At 38.8% G+C, this 17,769-nt stretch overlaps 1 protein-coding gene across 14 annotated transcripts in view; it reads left to right on the forward strand.

Moving 5' to 3' along the window:
• Window positions 1-17,769, forward strand: part of Kiaa1328 (KIAA1328 ortholog) — a 284,005-nt gene that overhangs the window by 226,762 nt on the left and 39,474 nt on the right. For 12 of the 14 annotated variants that reach the window (XM_042263680.2, XM_042263679.2, XM_076554851.1 and 9 more), the window contains one exon: window positions 10,869-10,974. In XM_042263680.2, coding sequence (XP_042119614.2) covers window positions 10,869-10,974 — 106 coding nt within the window. Of the gene's footprint in view, window positions 1-10,868; window positions 10,975-11,738; window positions 11,904-17,769 lie in introns of those variants that run through there. The other 2 variants (XM_076554846.1, XM_076554845.1) reach the window with 2 other exon arrangements.

The following is a 17,769-nucleotide window of genomic DNA, read 5'->3' on the forward strand; positions in this document are numbered from 1 at the left end:
ACTTGTAACCAACCATCCTAAACAATGACAATCATCCATAACCCATTGAAAGACCAAAAATCACCCACCCCACTTCTTGGGAGTGTGAGCATCATGTTCTTAAAGTTACTTCCTGCTGTCTGGGGGCAAAGACATCTTTAGGGGATCCTGAAAAGAAAATTTTTGGGTTAATTGTCAAGTTCTGGGAGAGTTAGCTGTATTATTTATTGTCTAGTTTCTGCATGATGGGTAAATGCAAGGCTTGTCTCAATTCCTTGCTGGAGTAGTCTGTGAGGCTGGATCATCTCAGCTAGCCATCTTGAAATTGTCCTGGCAATTTGTAATCCAAAGCTGATCTTTGGGTAGTGTTTGTCAGCTTGGTGGTATTATCATCACAATATTATACAACTGTTCATAATCTCTGCATCAACTCTCACATTTGCTTTATTTATTTGAGAATAGGTGTGCTCCATGAGAAAATTTCACATGTACCTTTCTCTGCTTTCCCTACCTGCTGCTGCCAGCTTTACTGTGTTTTGAGGGTTAATTGCCAGTAATCTAAAAATCACTTTATCCTCTTCCAGGCAATTAAGAGGTAACAATTTTTCCAAACTTCAAAAAAGAAACTCCACAATTTCCCTTTGGCATTAAGGCAAATATTCTACAGAGCTCCACTGAAGACGGACAACATTAAAGCTTTCTTTTAGGCATTGCTACCTAAGACAAAGATGAAATTGAGAAGACCTACTGTCTGAGATAGCCTCTTTCTTTCTCTGGCAATAGTCTTTCAGCGGTGGAAAACCTTTACTTTGGTTCTCCTTATTCCTGCCGTTGCACTTGAGAGTGAGGTTCCAGTCAGAACTGGTCTAGTGGTTATGCTTTGAGGCTTAACATAATCTTCTGTTGACTTACCAACACATGTATGCTGTGTGCCAGCACTAAAATGGCAAAATGAGAAACTGTAGCAAACCAGCATGGGAGAAATAGCAGGCGTGGCTGGTTGAGACTCGTGTAGTGTTAGACAGCATCCCTTAAAGACACTTGCCAGGCACCACGGGGACAGCCTACCTGTTCTGGAGGCAAACCTCTCCTTGTCCCAGCCACAGAAGCCAGAAGCTTGGAAAAGGCTGGTATCCCCCAAAAAATCAATTTCTCATTTGAAACTCAATCATTTTTGACTGCCCGGAGTTGGAACCGTTACGTGTGCTGTGCCGTGGGCTGACATTGCAGCTCTGTTTGCTGCGCACAGTGAATCCCAGTGGTGCTGCTTGACAGTGGACCTCTCTGGAAGGAAGCCGTTACACATCTGCAATTCTCAGGAGCCCTGCCATTCACCTTTTATTTTCCAGCAGCTCCCCTTTTTCTTTAAAGGGCAGGAGGATGTAGTGTGGTAGTGAAAATAATATCAAAAACCTTCTCAATCTGTTCAAAAGTTTAAAATAGTTTCGTGTTTTAAGATATTCACAAGAATCACGGAGTTTTTCTACTCATGGAAAAGATTGTCATGTATTTTTCTCTTCTTTTATGGTCTGCCTGATCACTGAAGACATGAAGTTGCCTCCATGAGCCACTGGGCCATTGCAGAGCTGCTGTAAGCAGACTAGAGATAGGACAGGGTTATTGCCTTGGCCTTTGCTGCTGCACACAGCCCAATGGGAGAATTAACTTCCCCAGTGTACACTGTGGGTCTGGATGCCCTGGTTATTACAGTGCCAGTGACCCAGCACTAACTGCCCAAGTTACACTGCTTGGTTGCACATCCTTAATTGCTTTCCTCTCGTTAGCATGACAGACTCTTTTGGTATACATTTCTTCTTTATATCTGTTGTTTCTTTTGTTGTTGTCATTTAATCATGAAGTGCTATATAGGATATTTGCTGCAGGACCATTAATCTTTATTACCAGCCTCTCACTCCTTTACCTCTCCTGTTCTCCTCAACATTCTGACAACCTTCTTGATGCTAAACATATAAAAGGGACAACGTCAACTCAACAGAGCAGCCTTAGGATAACAAAAATGGGTACATTATTATCAAATTAGCTTACAGTGTAAACTTTTCTTCCATCAACACTTAGAATGTTATATTTTAGTTGGTTTTCACTGCCTTCTGTAGAATGGGGAGGGGAAATGCTACTTTAGAAAATCTAAACTTGGGTCAAAAGCTTTTAGAAGGCATGCGCAAGGAGAACACATGCTCTTCCTGCCTCTTCCTTCTCCCCGTGCATGAGCAAACATTCTAGAACTACTTCTACCTGGAAAATGATTGATCCTCTGTCACAAGAGCCCTTGGAACTTAGGGCATTTTCCCTGTGATGCCGATGAACTGGCTGAGGCTGAAGTTTCAGAATGAAAATGTTAGACCACTGAGCTTGGCACTGCCCTTTTTGAACTCTGGCTAAACACCATTCCAAAGGTCCCTGCTATGTTTAGGGATATTCTTTGCTCGTTCCTCTGCCACAGATCTCTCAATCCCTTATATTTGTGGCAGAACCTCCCTCCAGAGTAATCTCATCTTAGCTGATACTGTTGGCCACACTCTTCATTTTTTTCTTTGGAGATTTTTTTCAGGCTAACCTTACACAACTACCATCACTGTTGAGTTCTCTGAGAGGATCTGAAGCACTTTTTTTTCCTGAAAAATGATAATTATAGACTTAACTGAAGTGAACAATAATCCTTAGTGCTGTAAGTGAACCTGTGCTGGCAGTGATTCGAGCATCATGATGACCCGTGGTAGAGAAACACAGGGGATAAAATAAAGAAATAAGTGTGTTGGAAAAATCCAAGTACAGAAGTGGTTTCCATCTAGCCTCTAAGGATCATTTGCTTATGTTTCCTTTATTGTTACTGTCATCTGTATCTTACATTTAATCATCAGAAGATAAACTGATCCCCAGAGTGTGAAATAAAAGATATGCTAAGTTTGGATGTCTTTATCAACTGCACACAGAAGACAAGCACACTAGAGTGCTATGAATAAATCCAGACAGTAGAGTAAATCATCCTACCTGGTTCACTAAAAAGGGAATTCAGGTTTAAGAGAGTTAATCTTGCTGTAAATATTGAATTCTGTCACTTAACCCAGAGCATCTACACTTTCCATCTTCTATAATTAAAAGGAATTCTGCAAAATGCCATTTACTTTACCTATTTGTTATATATATCCTGTCTTCTATCACTAGACAAAAACATGTATGCTTCCATGTCTTAACACATGGTAGGTCCTCATATATTTGTTGATTGAATTAACATAACATTAAATATATTGATTTTTCCTTTTCTTCCCTTGTTTTATTTTCCCAAAATAAGGACTTAACCAGTGAGACCTTTTGACCTCAGCGCCTGCAGTGATTTAGTGATTTAAGCAAAATATATGCTTACCCCTTCAGAGTCCTTATGATGATTGATTGCTGATGTCAAAGAGAAAGACTATAGTGAGGCCTTAAAATAGCAGTGCCTAAGAAGTCAAGAAAACCATGATCATTATTTCATTTCCTTTTAATCTAATTGAAGTTTAATTATATACAATACAGTTGCACGGGTCTTAAATGTACAGATTGATATGTCTGACAATTGTTTTACACCCATGTAATCACCAGTTCCTATGTAGTGCATTTCCCTGGTTACCAAAGTTCCCTGTGCTTTCTGCTAATCAGATCCCTCCCTAAGGCCCTTCCCTGGGCTTATGAGGGCTTTCTTCTCACTGGGACTTCTCATGGTCCTTTCTGTATATATTGCCTCCCAGGCATCTCTTCTCTTTCCAAAGATACCACCACTTCAGCAATACTGAATTAAGACCCACTCATGTGACTTCTTTGGCCCTTGATGACCTCTTTGAAGGCCCTTTCTCCAAGTACAATAAGTTTTAAAGATTACTGGGGATTAGGACTGGGATATAGCTAGTCCATAAATAACTTCTTTTTTTCCATAATTAAGGCTTTTATTTTTGTTGTTAACTGCCTAGAGGTTCCATTCCAATAAATAAAATGTGTTGCAGTAGCGCCCGCACTACCGCCACCTGTTCACCGTGTCCGAGCAAGGAGCTGTGGATTAAAAAATAGAGGCAAGAAACAGGAGTCATTCACCACAGCAGAATGCCGAATGTCGAATGTCGTTTATTGAAGGAGGGAAGAAACCTTAAATACAGGCTTACAGCACAATGGAGGATCCCCAGAGGGCAGAAGTTCGCTACCCAATGTTCTACATTCTTGCATCTAAGCTGTTTACACCAAATGCAGGATACACAAACAAAGAACCTCCGGTGAGCATTCAGGAAGAAGGAAACCAGCAGGAAATCTGCATAGGGAGGACATTTGGTCAAGGTTGGCAAGCAGGCAACAGTTACTCAAATTGGTAGGCCAGGGCCCTACAAAAATGGTAAAAGTATATTTTCATACCTGTTTCAGGTCTCAGAGAAGACAATCTTGCACCCACTAAGTATGATCCTACGGGTGCTTTTTTGTAATTGTTTTTTATCAGGTTGAAAAAGTCCCTCTAGATAGTTGAGAGGCTTTGTCATAAATGGGTGTTTCATCAAAGCTAATTTTTCTGCATCAGTTGAGATAAAATTGTATTAGTTATTGTATCATTATGACCAAACGCCTAAGAAAATCAGTGTTACAGAGCAGGGATTTTCCAGTAGGCTGCCACACTTGGGCAGAACATCATGGTGAGAGGAGCATGTATAGAGACTGTACATTTCTTGAGATGTAGAAAGTAGAGAAAGAGACAGAAAGGGGCCAGGGATGTACTAATATGTCCTCCACTCCCATCCCCCATGACTTTCTAATGTTTCTAGAACCTCCAAAGATAGCATCACTAGCTAGAGACCATCCTTTCAGTGCATGAACTTTTGTGAGAACATTTCCCACTCAAACCATAATAATCATGTTTTTTCATTCATTAATTTGATTATTTGCTGAGATATTGGAGTATGTGTGGTTGTAATGTTTGTGTAAAATTTTCTTATCATGTCAGTGGATACAGTGGTATGGATAAGCCTAGATGCTCACCCTCATCCAGAAACATCAAAGACCACACAATTAAGAATCCACCTCATCAGAACTCTTCAGAAAGCAAGGCTTTACAGAAATACCATAGGAGAACTTTGTGACTCTTAGCATTGATGAACCCCTGCCCTAGGATGGCATCAGTCCTGAGATGTCAGCCTAAGCACAGATGAGAGACCCTGATCTCTGTGGAAGCAGAATCCTGGGTTCAGATATCAGGGGTCTGTTTTGACCTGCCTGTAGATTCCCCAAAATGCTAACACAGGCCTTGCTTTGTTTTGCCTAATGCTCAACTTTCATAAGATATTCTGTGAAAACTTTGAAAGCCAAATAAACATGCTGCTCTTTCCTAGGATAAGAAAGCAACATTGAGACAAAAATACACAATAAAAGCCAAGAAGCTACAAGACCTAGATAAAATGAACACACAAACTACCAGACTCCAACAACAATCATTTTTTAAACTCTCCTGAAGAAGCCAGAACCATATAGCTTCAGTGGTGAATTTCACCAGGTCTTTAAAAACTAAGGCAAGTGGCCAGGTGGTGGTGGCACATGCCTTTAATCCCAGCACTTGGGAGGCAGAGGCAGGCAGATCTATGTGAGTTCAAGGACAATCCTAGTCTACAAAGCAAGTTCCAGGGCAGCCAGGGCTGTTACACAGAGAAACTCTGTCTTGAAAAAACAAAAACAAAAACAAAAAAACAGAAAAAAGGAAAGCAAATGCTTCTCAAAACTTTCCATAAAATAGAATGGAAGGTATACATCTGAACTTACTTTAAGAGTCCTCAATGCTGGAACTAGACAATCGTGAAACAAACTGTAGACCAATGTCTATTATAAATATGCATGGAAGTAGCCTAAATAAAAACAGTAGCAAGCTGGATGTAGCGGCATATTAAGAAGATGATAAATCATGACCAAGTGGGATTTAATGCAGGAGTGCAAAGGTGACTCAACTCAAAAAAATCAATCAATGTAAATGCACCACATTAGCAGAACGAAGGCAAAACCACATGGTCATCCGGGTCGACAGAGGAAAACACATTTAACAAAAATCTTTTGTGGGAGATTTCCTAAGCAATTAGAGGAACTTATGTGTAAAACCTACAGAGAATATCATATGCAACTTTAAAACTGAAACCCCCCACTTTTAAAAACAAGGCAAACGGCTTGAACTGTCTCCACATCCAGTACACTCTTCAGTAAAGCTCTTTGGAATGCAGCTGTGCCTTTTGTCTACATGCTGCCTAGGTTTGTTTTCTTTACTATCACAGAGTTGAACATAGTGACTAGTCATCTGGCCCACACAACCTAAGACCCCGCCACAGTGCTAGATAAGAAAGAGGAAGAGTAGGCTCTGTGGCAGAAACTGGGAACATTTTTAGAGGACAGGCTGTGATTGGCGCATGTAACATCTTGTATTTTTTCAACCTGACCACACTGAAACATGAAGAAACTGAGGAATGTAGTATAGCTCGCCGCTGGCAAGAAAGAAATAGTGCGTTTCAGTGAATGACTGGGAGCTTCTGTTGCAGTCCTGTTTTTCATAATCACCCCAAACCATAACTGCTCCCGTTTCCACCCACAGCAATAGTGCATGGCACAGAAGAGGACTTAGCAGAGAGAACAAGCTGCATATACACAGTCCTCAGCAGAAATAAACTTGAAGAGCTTCTTTTAGTTTTCATGAAAATCAAGAGCAACAATGCTAAAGAACATTTTTAAACAAAATCCGTATTAAAACTATAGAGAACAGAAGGGAAATAATAATCAAAAAAGTGCTTGACCCTGAGGAACAAAGATACCATGACTGAGGACAGAACTTGGAGGTGTCCTGACCACCAGTGCTGCCCCTTGACCTGGGGAAAGGTTATGCCAGCATTGTATGTATATGTATGTATACGTGTGTGTGTGTGTGTGTGTGTGTGTATACATATATATTCCTCAAGCTAAACTGAACATCTGATGTAATTCAGCTGTTTTTAATAACGAGCAGGGAAGCAGAAGTTCTTAATCTTTGAACACCATAAAAAAATTTATCAGAAATGTTAATTATATCAACCTCTTTTTCTTTGGGGCTACCAACCAGCTCCCAAATCATGACACAGAGACTTGTTAGTTTTGAATGCTCGGCCTAGCTTAGGCATATTTCTGGCTAGCTCATTTAACTTAAGTTGTTAACCTGTTTCTTTTTATCTACCTTTTGCCCCAGGGCTTTTTACCTTTTCTTTCTCTCTTTCTCTATGTCTAGCTGGCTGGTGGCTGCCCCCCTCCCCCTGCGTCTTCCTCGTTCTCTCCTCTCTTCTTCTTTTCATTCCTCTAGCCTAGATTTCTCCTCATATTAATCTCTCTGCCCGCTAGCCCTGCCTATCCTTTCTCTGCCTAGCTATTGGCCATTCAGCTTTTTATTAGACTAATCAGGTGCCTAAGGCAGGCAAGGTGAAACAGATGCAACACATTTTTGCATAATTAAACACACATCCTTACATCGTTAAACAAATGCAGCACAGACAAATGTACACAATTAAAGTAATATTCCACACCATAAAAAATGTAACACATCTTTGCCTAGTTAAAATAATATTCTACAACAGTTGACTAATGGATAGGCAGACAAACCCAGCAACATAGAAATAGGAAATAGCCCCATTCATCTTTATTTGCAAAAAATATAAGTATGTTCACACATGAATAAGCACAGGCATTTATATAGAAACTTGATTAGCCTAACATTCTTCCTAGAACTTAGGTTTTTTAAAACATATAACATCTTTGTATGTATTTGTGTTTCTAATTGTATAAGGTTGTGTATTTCTATGAATACATAGAGCTACAGCATTGCTGACTTAATATATTAAGTCAGAATTTATCAAAGGAACAAATATAGTTAAAAACTAACATGGCTTTTGAAAACTTAACTGTTAAAAAGCTTCGAGAGTTAAAAGAGAAAAGAGAATAAACTTGATCTATACCTGAGAGGCAACATTCTTGACCTTTTTGGGATCCATACCCTTCAGAATTTGATGAAAGATATGGTCCTTCTTCCTACATGTATGCAAATTGCTATGCCTCCTTTTCTAAGGAATCCATCCATTCGTGAAGTACATTCTTGAAGTGGGCAAGTCCCCTAAATCCTCAGGAAGTTCCTTTCTTCAGTTTCACTCCATCAAGAATCACTTGTCAGAACCAACTTTTAACAGAAGTATCAAAACTAAACTAGTGTTTTGTTCCAAGATGGTGACAAAAGATAACCATTGTCTTTTCCTCCCAGAAATGTCCTCTTCCCTCTCTACTCACCCCCAGACCCCTTCAGTTGTTTCTACTTGTTACCTGTCTTCATCCCCTTCCTCTCCTGTCTGTCCTGAATTCTCTGTAATATTAAATTCTCCAGTTTTTATTCCTTCTGTCCTTAAGTCTACCACCAGACTCATCTCCAGAACAGTGAGGCACTATGTTAGTGGTGTGATGGTTTGCTTTTCCAAGCTAACAGGGTGACTAGACAGGTCCAGCAGACCTGATGGGATTTGAACCAGTGTTACCCTCAACAACTGTGCACTGCTGTTCCTCCATAAGATGGGGACAGGACAAGAACTTGAGACTGTTAAAAGAACTAATAACTCAAAGTAGTCATTAGAAATGTATCAACATGTAGTCGTTTTTAATAAATATTTCTTGAATAAACTATATATTCAACCTTGAGGTTTTTCACTTATTGTTTTTGTTAATGTAAGTCTCTGCTTCAAGCTCCATGCTCTTCATTTCTTCCTTTCAAACTTCTGCCTTTCATGTCAGAGTATTCCCTCCCAACTCCTACAGCTAAATACTGTGATCTCTCACTTCCTAATACCTTATACTTTTCATACTGCTTACAACAGCAGTGAAAGATAATGGGGACAACCCTCCCTGTTGCCTGGAAATGGATACAGGCTCCTGCCTTAGCATCTGTGTTACCCTAAGCCAGCCACATAAGTCCCATATCTTTAATTTTCCTTATTGTCAACTTGATATCAAAATAATATTTATGACAAAGGTTTTCATGTAGAAAAATAGTTTCTAGAAAAGATAAAACTTGAGATAGAGAGGGATAGAGTAGGACCAGATCCAGACAGGGAGTTGGTATCAACTTCACATGTATCCAGAGGAGTCTTGGGGGAAAAGACAGATGCTTTGCACTTTTGGCATTTTAGGATCTGGTATTCCTAACACTCCAAAGCTCATTTCATGTTTTGTAGATACTCATTTTTCTTAGGGTTTTTATTGCTGTGATGAGGCACTATGACCACAGAAATACTTATAAAGAAAACATTTAATTGGGGTGGCTCGCTTACAGTTCAGAGGTTCAGCCCATTATCATCATGGTGGAGATCATGGCAGTGAACAGGCAGACATGGTGCTGAGAGTGCTGAATCTTGACCAGAAGACAGCAGGAAGTTGACTGACAGTCACACTGAGGGAAGCTTGAGCAAAAAAGACCTCAAAGCCCATCCCCACAGTGACACACTTCCTCCAACAAGGCCACACCTCCTAAAATACCACTCCCTTTGGTGGCCATTTTCTTTCAAACCAACACATCATTTTTTTCTATAAGAAAAATGGATCTTCCCAAATAAGATTTTAACTCATATTGGGCAGCAGTTTCCTAGGAATAAAAGGGAAATTGTGACAGAATTCTCACAGTCCTCCAAAATAAAGTCAGATATTTTGTGTTGTTGAAAAGTAATAAATATAAAATAAAACCAAAAATAAATATTAAGTAGGGCTCATAGAGGCCCGCAGAGACTGAAGCGGCAATCATGATGTCTCCATGGATCTGTGCTAGGTCCTCTGCATATGTTATAGTTGTTAGCTTGATATTTTGTGGGACCCCTAAAAGTGGGAGTGGGGTGTCTCTGACTCTTTCATCTGCTCTTAAGACCCTTTTCTTCCTTCTGAGTTGCCTCATGCAGCCTTGACATGAATGTTTGTGCCTAGTCTTAACTGATCTTATTATGCCATGTTCTGGTGGATATTCCTGGGATGCCTGCTCATTTCTGGAGGGAAATGGAGGAGAAATGGGTCCAGGGGGAGTGAAGGAGGGGTGTGGAAGAATGGGAGAAATGAAGGGAGAGGAAACTGCAGCCAGGACATTTTAACAAAGAAATATATCTAAACTAGACAGACAGACAGACAGACAGATAAAACCATAAAGAAAAAAAATGCCTCCTTTCAGTACTATTATCATTTTATTTAACATCTGGAAGTGAAAAGTAATGAATCCACTAATTAGTACTTCCTAGAAAGGAACAAGGGCCAGATCAGCCCATGCTATAGGAAGATAAATTATTGCTTAGGAATTTCTTAGAACCCTACACTGAAGGTATGTTAATCGTGTCTTTCACATAATAATTGTAGTCCAATACAGAGTTCTTTAAAAGAAATGAGATATTTATGTCTAATCTTAAATGCTTTTAAAGAGAATCCTTCAACTTGGAAGATGTAGAGATGCAAGGTGCTAAGATTTTCTGTTTTGTTAGCAAAAACATTTTTGTTAATAGTTAAAGAACAAATGAAGACAGCTTACTTCTTAGACATTTCCATAATAAAGCCAAATCATCAGAAATATGACAGGCAAATATGTCAGAAAACAAAATAACTTACCTGTTATTGTACAGATGAGTGGATTTTGTTTGTTTTTAAGTAAGGCAATGTAAATCATTAATATGTATAATAACAAAACAACATAAGGAAATTTTCATCTGTCATTGTTCCATTTCAGGAGGAAAATCAGCTGTCTGTTGAGACTTTGGGAAGCCCCAAATGATTTACTTTGTGATGTGAAATGAACTTTTCATTTCTTTTATTGAATACTCAAATTATTTCTTTTATTGTTTATACAGAGACAGTGACAGGAGTTAGAAAAGATGCATCCACATCTCCTATGCCAACAAGAAGTCCTAAGGACCCCATGACCCCATCATCATCATCCCAGCGCAACACCTCACGGTGAGCCTAGGAGACCCTTGACTTAGTGTTCTCCTTAAGAGGGTGTTTATAAGACTGAAGAAAATTTGACAATTGTAGTGTTCTTACTCTAGAGGCCCTTATTATAAAGCTGTAGATTCTGCAAATTCGTTGCAGAGTTCTTGTCTCCATATTCACACTTTCTGAAATGATCATGACAGTTGGCAAGGATTTCCATAGAAACCCAAAACATTCTGTCCACAGAAACTTTGCTTGGCAGCAGGTCCTTCTCAGCTGATCATGGAATATAATGTATTTGGTCTATAACTTTAAATGATTAAATTCTGAAAATCACAGTGGATTTTGTGCTAAAGGTGTATTTATACCCTCTTATACCAGAGACTTTAGAAAAGTTAATTGTTTGACCAGCCATTTCTGGAGTTAGAGAAAGAAATCTATTATTTAAAACCTTTTACATTTAATATAGCAACTCACATATTAACATATTATATATTTAAGACTCAATGTATAGAAGCATCAGTTCCAAAAGGACTTGGTTTATGTTTCGTTGGGGATAAGGTTGGTTTGGAGCACTTAAATCCCTCATACTGTCATATGAATATATATTTTAAGACTTTTTTTTTTTTTTTTTTTTTTTTTTTTGGTTTTTCGAGACAGGGTTAACTTGTAGTTTAATTTCCTAAATTGTTGCTCTCAAGGCTGATGATTTCAATGGTATACTAGAAAACATACCTTTGGTTTATGGTTTGAGAAAGAAAAGAATTTTAACTCTTCATTCTCTATAGAGATATCTTTCATCAACTCTCATATAAATACAGTGCCACAGAAGACAAACCTTCACATTCTTGAGAAGCAGTATTTGTTCTAACTGTGGCTCTCATTGGCATGCATTTAATTTTGGAGGCAGAAAAATAAACACCACAAAAGACCTGGGAAGTGACTGCTGCAGAGGATAGTAAGTTGAGTGTCTACCTGTTGAGTGCTATGTACCCAGAGCTGTGCCAAACTCTTTGATTTAGTCTAATTTAGTCTTCACAGCCTATAAAAATAGGACTACCCTCATGCCCATTTTAAATTTGGGGAACCGTGATTCAGAGAGATTGAGTGTGTTGTCTAAGACTCTGTTTTAATTTTGATTTTTCATTGCTGAGAAGAGACACCATGACCATGGCTACTCTTATAAAGAAAACATTTAGTGGAATGGATTGCTTACAGTTTCAGTGGTTCAGTCCATTATAATCATGAGGGGAGCATGCCAGCATGCAGCATGTGGTGGTGCTGGAGCTGAGAGTTTTACATCTTGCAAGCAACAGGAAGTCAACTGAACGTCCCACTGAGGAAAGCTTGAGCAAAAGAGACCTCGAAGCCCACCCTCACAGTGATACACTTCCTCCCAAAAAGCCCCACCTCCTAATAGTGCTACTCCATTTGGGGACCATTTTCTTTCAAACACAACAGACTCTTAGCTAAAAAAAAGACAAGGTCAGCATTTCAAACTTCAAAGCCATTAACTTAAGTAGTGTAATGGCCAATGTTGCCAGTCTTTCTACTGCAAAGGTGGTATAATCAAAGTAGTTAGCTTGCCCATCTTTCTCCACTGACTCTATCTCTTGCTTTTAGTGATGTCATTGTTGGAATTTGCTAAAGAAACAAATGAGTTGTGATTCTGAAGAGTGGAGCGAGCTCCTTCTGTTTTGTACTACTTCTCATTGTGGTTGAAAGCTTGTACTTAGAACTTTCCATGCAGCCCATATTGATTGGCTTGAGAATCAGCTAATAGTCTAGATTTTCAACCTCAGTGAATTTTACTGTGAATATTTAAATGGCATTTTGTTGGTTGGTTAGTTGGAACTAGGGCTCAAACTCGGGACTTTGTACATGGTAGGCAAGCACTCCACCCCTGAACTACCCCATAGCACTAAAATGTGATCTTTAACACTTTAATGTATTTGTGAAGGGTGAGTTTTAATTATGAAAATCATATCAACATGGTAGAGTGTTACAAGCCCTGGTTAAAATTGCTATGAATACTTATATTTATAGATGTTAAGAAAAAGATTAATACTGCTTATCAGCTAAATATAGATTCTCAGGAGCTTTGTAAATAATAAACATTTGACTAACCAAAGAATGTGTAGCACACCAGATCCTATCTTTAGAGGAGTGCACAATGGCGTATCATCAGTGTATTATATAAAGTGCAGAGTTGAAAATGATTCAGTGCTATAAGCTACCAAGACTGCACAGTGGTGCTTCTCCATCATTAGAATCCAGAGTATTTAAATCATTCACATTTCAAAGTATACACTAGTCAGTTTTTATAGACTTCTTTTTCATTATGGAAATTCTTCATCCCACCAGCCTTTGAAGAGAATAGATTTTAAGCCTTACTCACCCTAAATTCCAAGAATGTTTAAGGTTTGTGAAAGGCTTGCAAAAGATGATGGCATATTTCAGTGCTAGGGGAGATACATTTTTCCTTTGTTCTTGGAAAACACCTAAAGTATCTCACCTCATTCCATGTACAGGCAAAGAAAACAGTCATGGCAGTCATCTTTCCCATTCATGACATAGGTTTTTAATTATTCTCTCTGCTGGCTGTCAATATAATGTGAAATTTTCATTCCCCATTCAAGATGGAAAAAGTTTGTGGCTGGAAATGTTAACATTTGCATTTTTATTTGTTGATTTATTTAAAGGACAGCCTCTCCTACAGCAATCCATCACTTGGTGACACCCCAAATATGAATAATGTATTGTAGACTTGCGGTTACAATGTGTAGTAAGTGTTTGAGACAGTAAGAGAATGTTAACTATGTTGCAAATGTAATATTTATCAACTCATAAAGTTTATTGCTTTTGAGGTTCAATAATACTGACCATAGGACATCAATATCACTTATCTTGATTTTAGCTGGGCAACTTTGTATGTAGAAATATTTGTCCGTCTATCTCATGCTAACAAAATAAATATGTAATTTACACCACTTCCCTCCCTGCCGGAGGCCGTGGCACTTCTTTCTCTCCATCTCCCTGACTCCAGCTCTGGTTGTGCACCCCTAAGCTACCAGGGATGGGAAGGACAGTGGTTATCTTGGCCCAAGAGGATTGTGATACCAAACAAAATGATGCTGTTCACTTCCACTTAGTAAGAACAGGTGATCCTGCACAGGCCAATCCACCTGGAGGGGCTTTGTTCCTTCCTGTTGTGAGCACCATGTGGATATGCAAACCTTAGCTTGGTAAGAAAGCTGGGGATGTTCTCTGTTCCTCCGAAACTGAACCACGCGATTCTCTTTTATCTATCATGAAGCCAGAGATGGGCAGGTTACCCTTTGCTTCTCAAACAAACTGGGAGGAACATAAATATTACTTTTTACATAGTACAAATATACCCTTGTGCACCATCCCAAACTGGCATGTCCACTGCCAACAATAAAAAATAAAAGTTGTTTCTAACCACCAAAGCCAAAGAAGTTATGTTTATTACCAACATCAGCTATAATTGGTGTGCACTCCATTAAGGTGTAGAATTGTGTTTCTTTTTTGTAAATAACTTTTCTGATTGTACTTGCTGTATGCCAATTTAACCAAAAAGTATACTTCCATTAAGTGGATACTTGCATTAATGTAGCTTTTGATTTCAAATGTTTTATCTTAAGCCATACTAGGAGATAAGATAGTATACAGCTGTATGCCCTTTCATGTGACATGATGCAGTTCATATTAACATGAAGGAAGTGCCTTCTGTGTTTCTTCAGAGCAGCAGAAATGTCACTTTTTGAAATAGTGATGGAGTTCCTAGTTCTCAGTTCTATGACAACACAATGATGATAAACAGAGACTAACTCCAGACCCATGGCTGTAGGATTAATCCACAGTCTCTGAAGTGCAAGGTCACTGAGCCCCTTCTCTGCTCCTCCGTGACTCACTAAATATTAGGGTACTTGCTCTTGCATATCTGTTGAATAAAGTGCTATTGTGTAAATGTAGCAGCTTTTCACTATGCAGTCATCGGCAAATGGACATCTACTGGTTTTGATTGGACCATGATATGCTGATGTAGTAAGTTTCACTTCTAAATCCCATTTGTACCTCAGTGTGGTGGTACATACATGGAATGTGAGCACTCAGATGGGCTGAGGCAGGAGGGTTTTAAGTTGGAGGCCAGACAGGGATACATAGCAAGAACAATAAATTACTACTTTTCTCATTATTTTCAGTAAATACTTGACAAGAATCAACTTAAGGAAAGGGGGGGGGGTGTTTTTGCTCACTGTGGTTGCAGCTGAAACATGAAGCTGCTTGTGTACATCACCACAGACAGGAGACAGAGATATGCTCATGCTCAGCTGAAGTGGTTTTCTCTTTTTATTCATTGGGGACCCAGCCCATGTTGCTGCCAGCCACATTCAGGATCTCCTACCTCAATGAAATTTCCTTTAAAAATATCCTTGTGGACACACTCAGAGGTGTGCCTCAGTAATTCTCTAGGTGTTTCTTTATGCAATAATGTTGACAAGAGAAATTAGTTGTTACAAACCTATTTTAAAAACAAAATGCTGCGATCACCCATACCTCTTTGTACACCTGCTTTAATAGACTCAGGTAAGAAAATGAAGCTAATAGGCTAAGTAGCAATCCTAAAGGAGTGAATGCAGCTTGAGGAACCTTTTTAGGACATTGTTATCCTGGGAATAATGCTCAGCATTATCATATTGTCTCAGCTTGTATTTACTAGTGACCTAGAATCCAGCCCTCAGCTTCAGGAAATGCTACAAAGTCCAGACTGCAGAGTAAAGACAAGATCTAAAGTATTTTATTCTTCACACTTTTTTTTTATTATACGGTCCAGATGTTCCATAACAATGATATGTTGCCAATGTAGTTTTTAATTTTGTCTTTGCTTCCTTCCTTATTTGTTGTCATGCCTTTGCTTTGTGGTCCAGACTGGCCTCAAATTTGCAGTCCCCTACATCAACCTCTCAAGTGCTTAGATTTCAATTATGCACCTCCACGTTCAGCTTTAAAAAAATATATTTAAAATGAAAGCAGAAGGAACACATTTACAGCAGGCAAACACACTTCAAAATGTTATACTCCGTAATTCCAAGTGGTTGCAGAATTGCTAAGGTTACCCCTGCTTGTGTGACATAAACATTCCATCTCTTTGTCAATGCAGCGCTAGGGAGGGTTGTGCTTTCTGTGGTGTGTCAACTGAACCCTGAAAACTGTAGTTAGTGACATCTGTTCAACACTGCAGTCCTTGCTATCATTTCACAGTTTTTAGCCTCATGAATCGCAGTTTGGAATTCTTCACCCGATTTGAGGTCACCAAATTCCCTTAACTTCAACCTTTAAGAAACTTCTTTTGGGTGCCTCTAACTGTTCTAGGCACTTGAATTCCTTTGTATAAAATTGCTTTATATATGTTAACATAAAATAATCCTCAGAATCATGAAAACATAAGCCTCCAAGAGGCAATTAAGAACACCTAAGAGGCCTGTAACACCTGGGTTTATAGGCCTGGCCTTCAATGCTAGCTTTGCAGTTTTGAAAAATAATTTCATCTAATCTATAAAATGGGAATAATAACAGCTCCCTTATAGGCATGTCATGATGATTAAGCAAGATAGTGTATATAAAGTACTTCACACTATCCTGTTCTGTGCTAAATGCTCCACAAAGAGTAACTACCATTATAGAACTTCCCAAGGCCACATAAGCCTGAGAAGCATGGTGTGATTCCAAGCTTCAACCTAACACATTATTATAAATATGGTTAGGTTCAACTCTGAGGTGAGCATTCGACTTGTTTGTTTTGTTTTGTCCATTATTTGGTTTTGGATTGATTTTTCTAACAGGGCCTCACAGTGTATCCCAGATTAGCGTAGGAATTGTGATCTTCTTGCCTTAACTTCTCAAGTGCTAGAATTTCAGGCATATACCACTATACCAAAAATATGGTTCCTTTATGTTTTGGCCTTGCAACAGAAATTTAAATACAACTATGTTGGACACATCTAACATGCTAACATCCATTTTTACCTTTCTCCTGTGTTCTGGGGAGCAAGAATTGTCAGGAAAACTGGAACAAAGTATGTTAATGATACTGGTCTCATTACTGGTTAAATGTCATGGAGAGGACCACTGCAAAGATGGTATAAAGGTAATCATGAATGACCTGCATTAGCAGAAATTTTCTGGTATAAGGAGATGTCACCATTGGTAAAAACACTTGCTATACAAGGAGAAAAATCTGAGAACCCACCTACAGCCAATAGGGTATGTCAAACAAGGTAGAAGGCTAGTGCAAACACCCAAGGTTGTGCTCTGACTGTGTTCCATGTTTATGTGTTCCATGGCACTCACACATGTCATACATAAAAAGATAATTTTTTTAAAGTTGTAAACAAGATTTTCCTGATAACAAATACTCTACCATCGTGGAATGTCTCCTCTTGTTTTTTGTTCTAAATAGTTGGGGAAGGAGTAAATATTGGCTATATAATAATTAATATTTAATAATGTGTGTCTAGGACATTTGTTTCAAGAGTCACTTGAGAGCTGGTTGACGTTACTGATAATAGATGTTTATCCTCATAAATTAGCCTTTTGTAAAGATGCTGAAAGGGTTGAATTCCCTTCAACCAGCACTTATAAAACTTGTCTGCAAGTAGGATTGCTTAGAAATTCCTTGTAAAATTACTCATTTCTATCCCTTATCCTAGATTACTTCAGTCAATATACTAGAGATGAATCCCAGTAATGACTATTGTTTTCCAAATTTCTCTGTAAAAATCACTGTCTAGAGAT

Source organism: Peromyscus maniculatus, chromosome 19, assembly GCF_049852395.1.
Source record: "Peromyscus maniculatus bairdii isolate BWxNUB_F1_BW_parent chromosome 19, HU_Pman_BW_mat_3.1, whole genome shotgun sequence".
Lineage (NCBI taxonomy): Eukaryota > Metazoa > Chordata > Mammalia > Rodentia > Cricetidae > Peromyscus > Peromyscus maniculatus.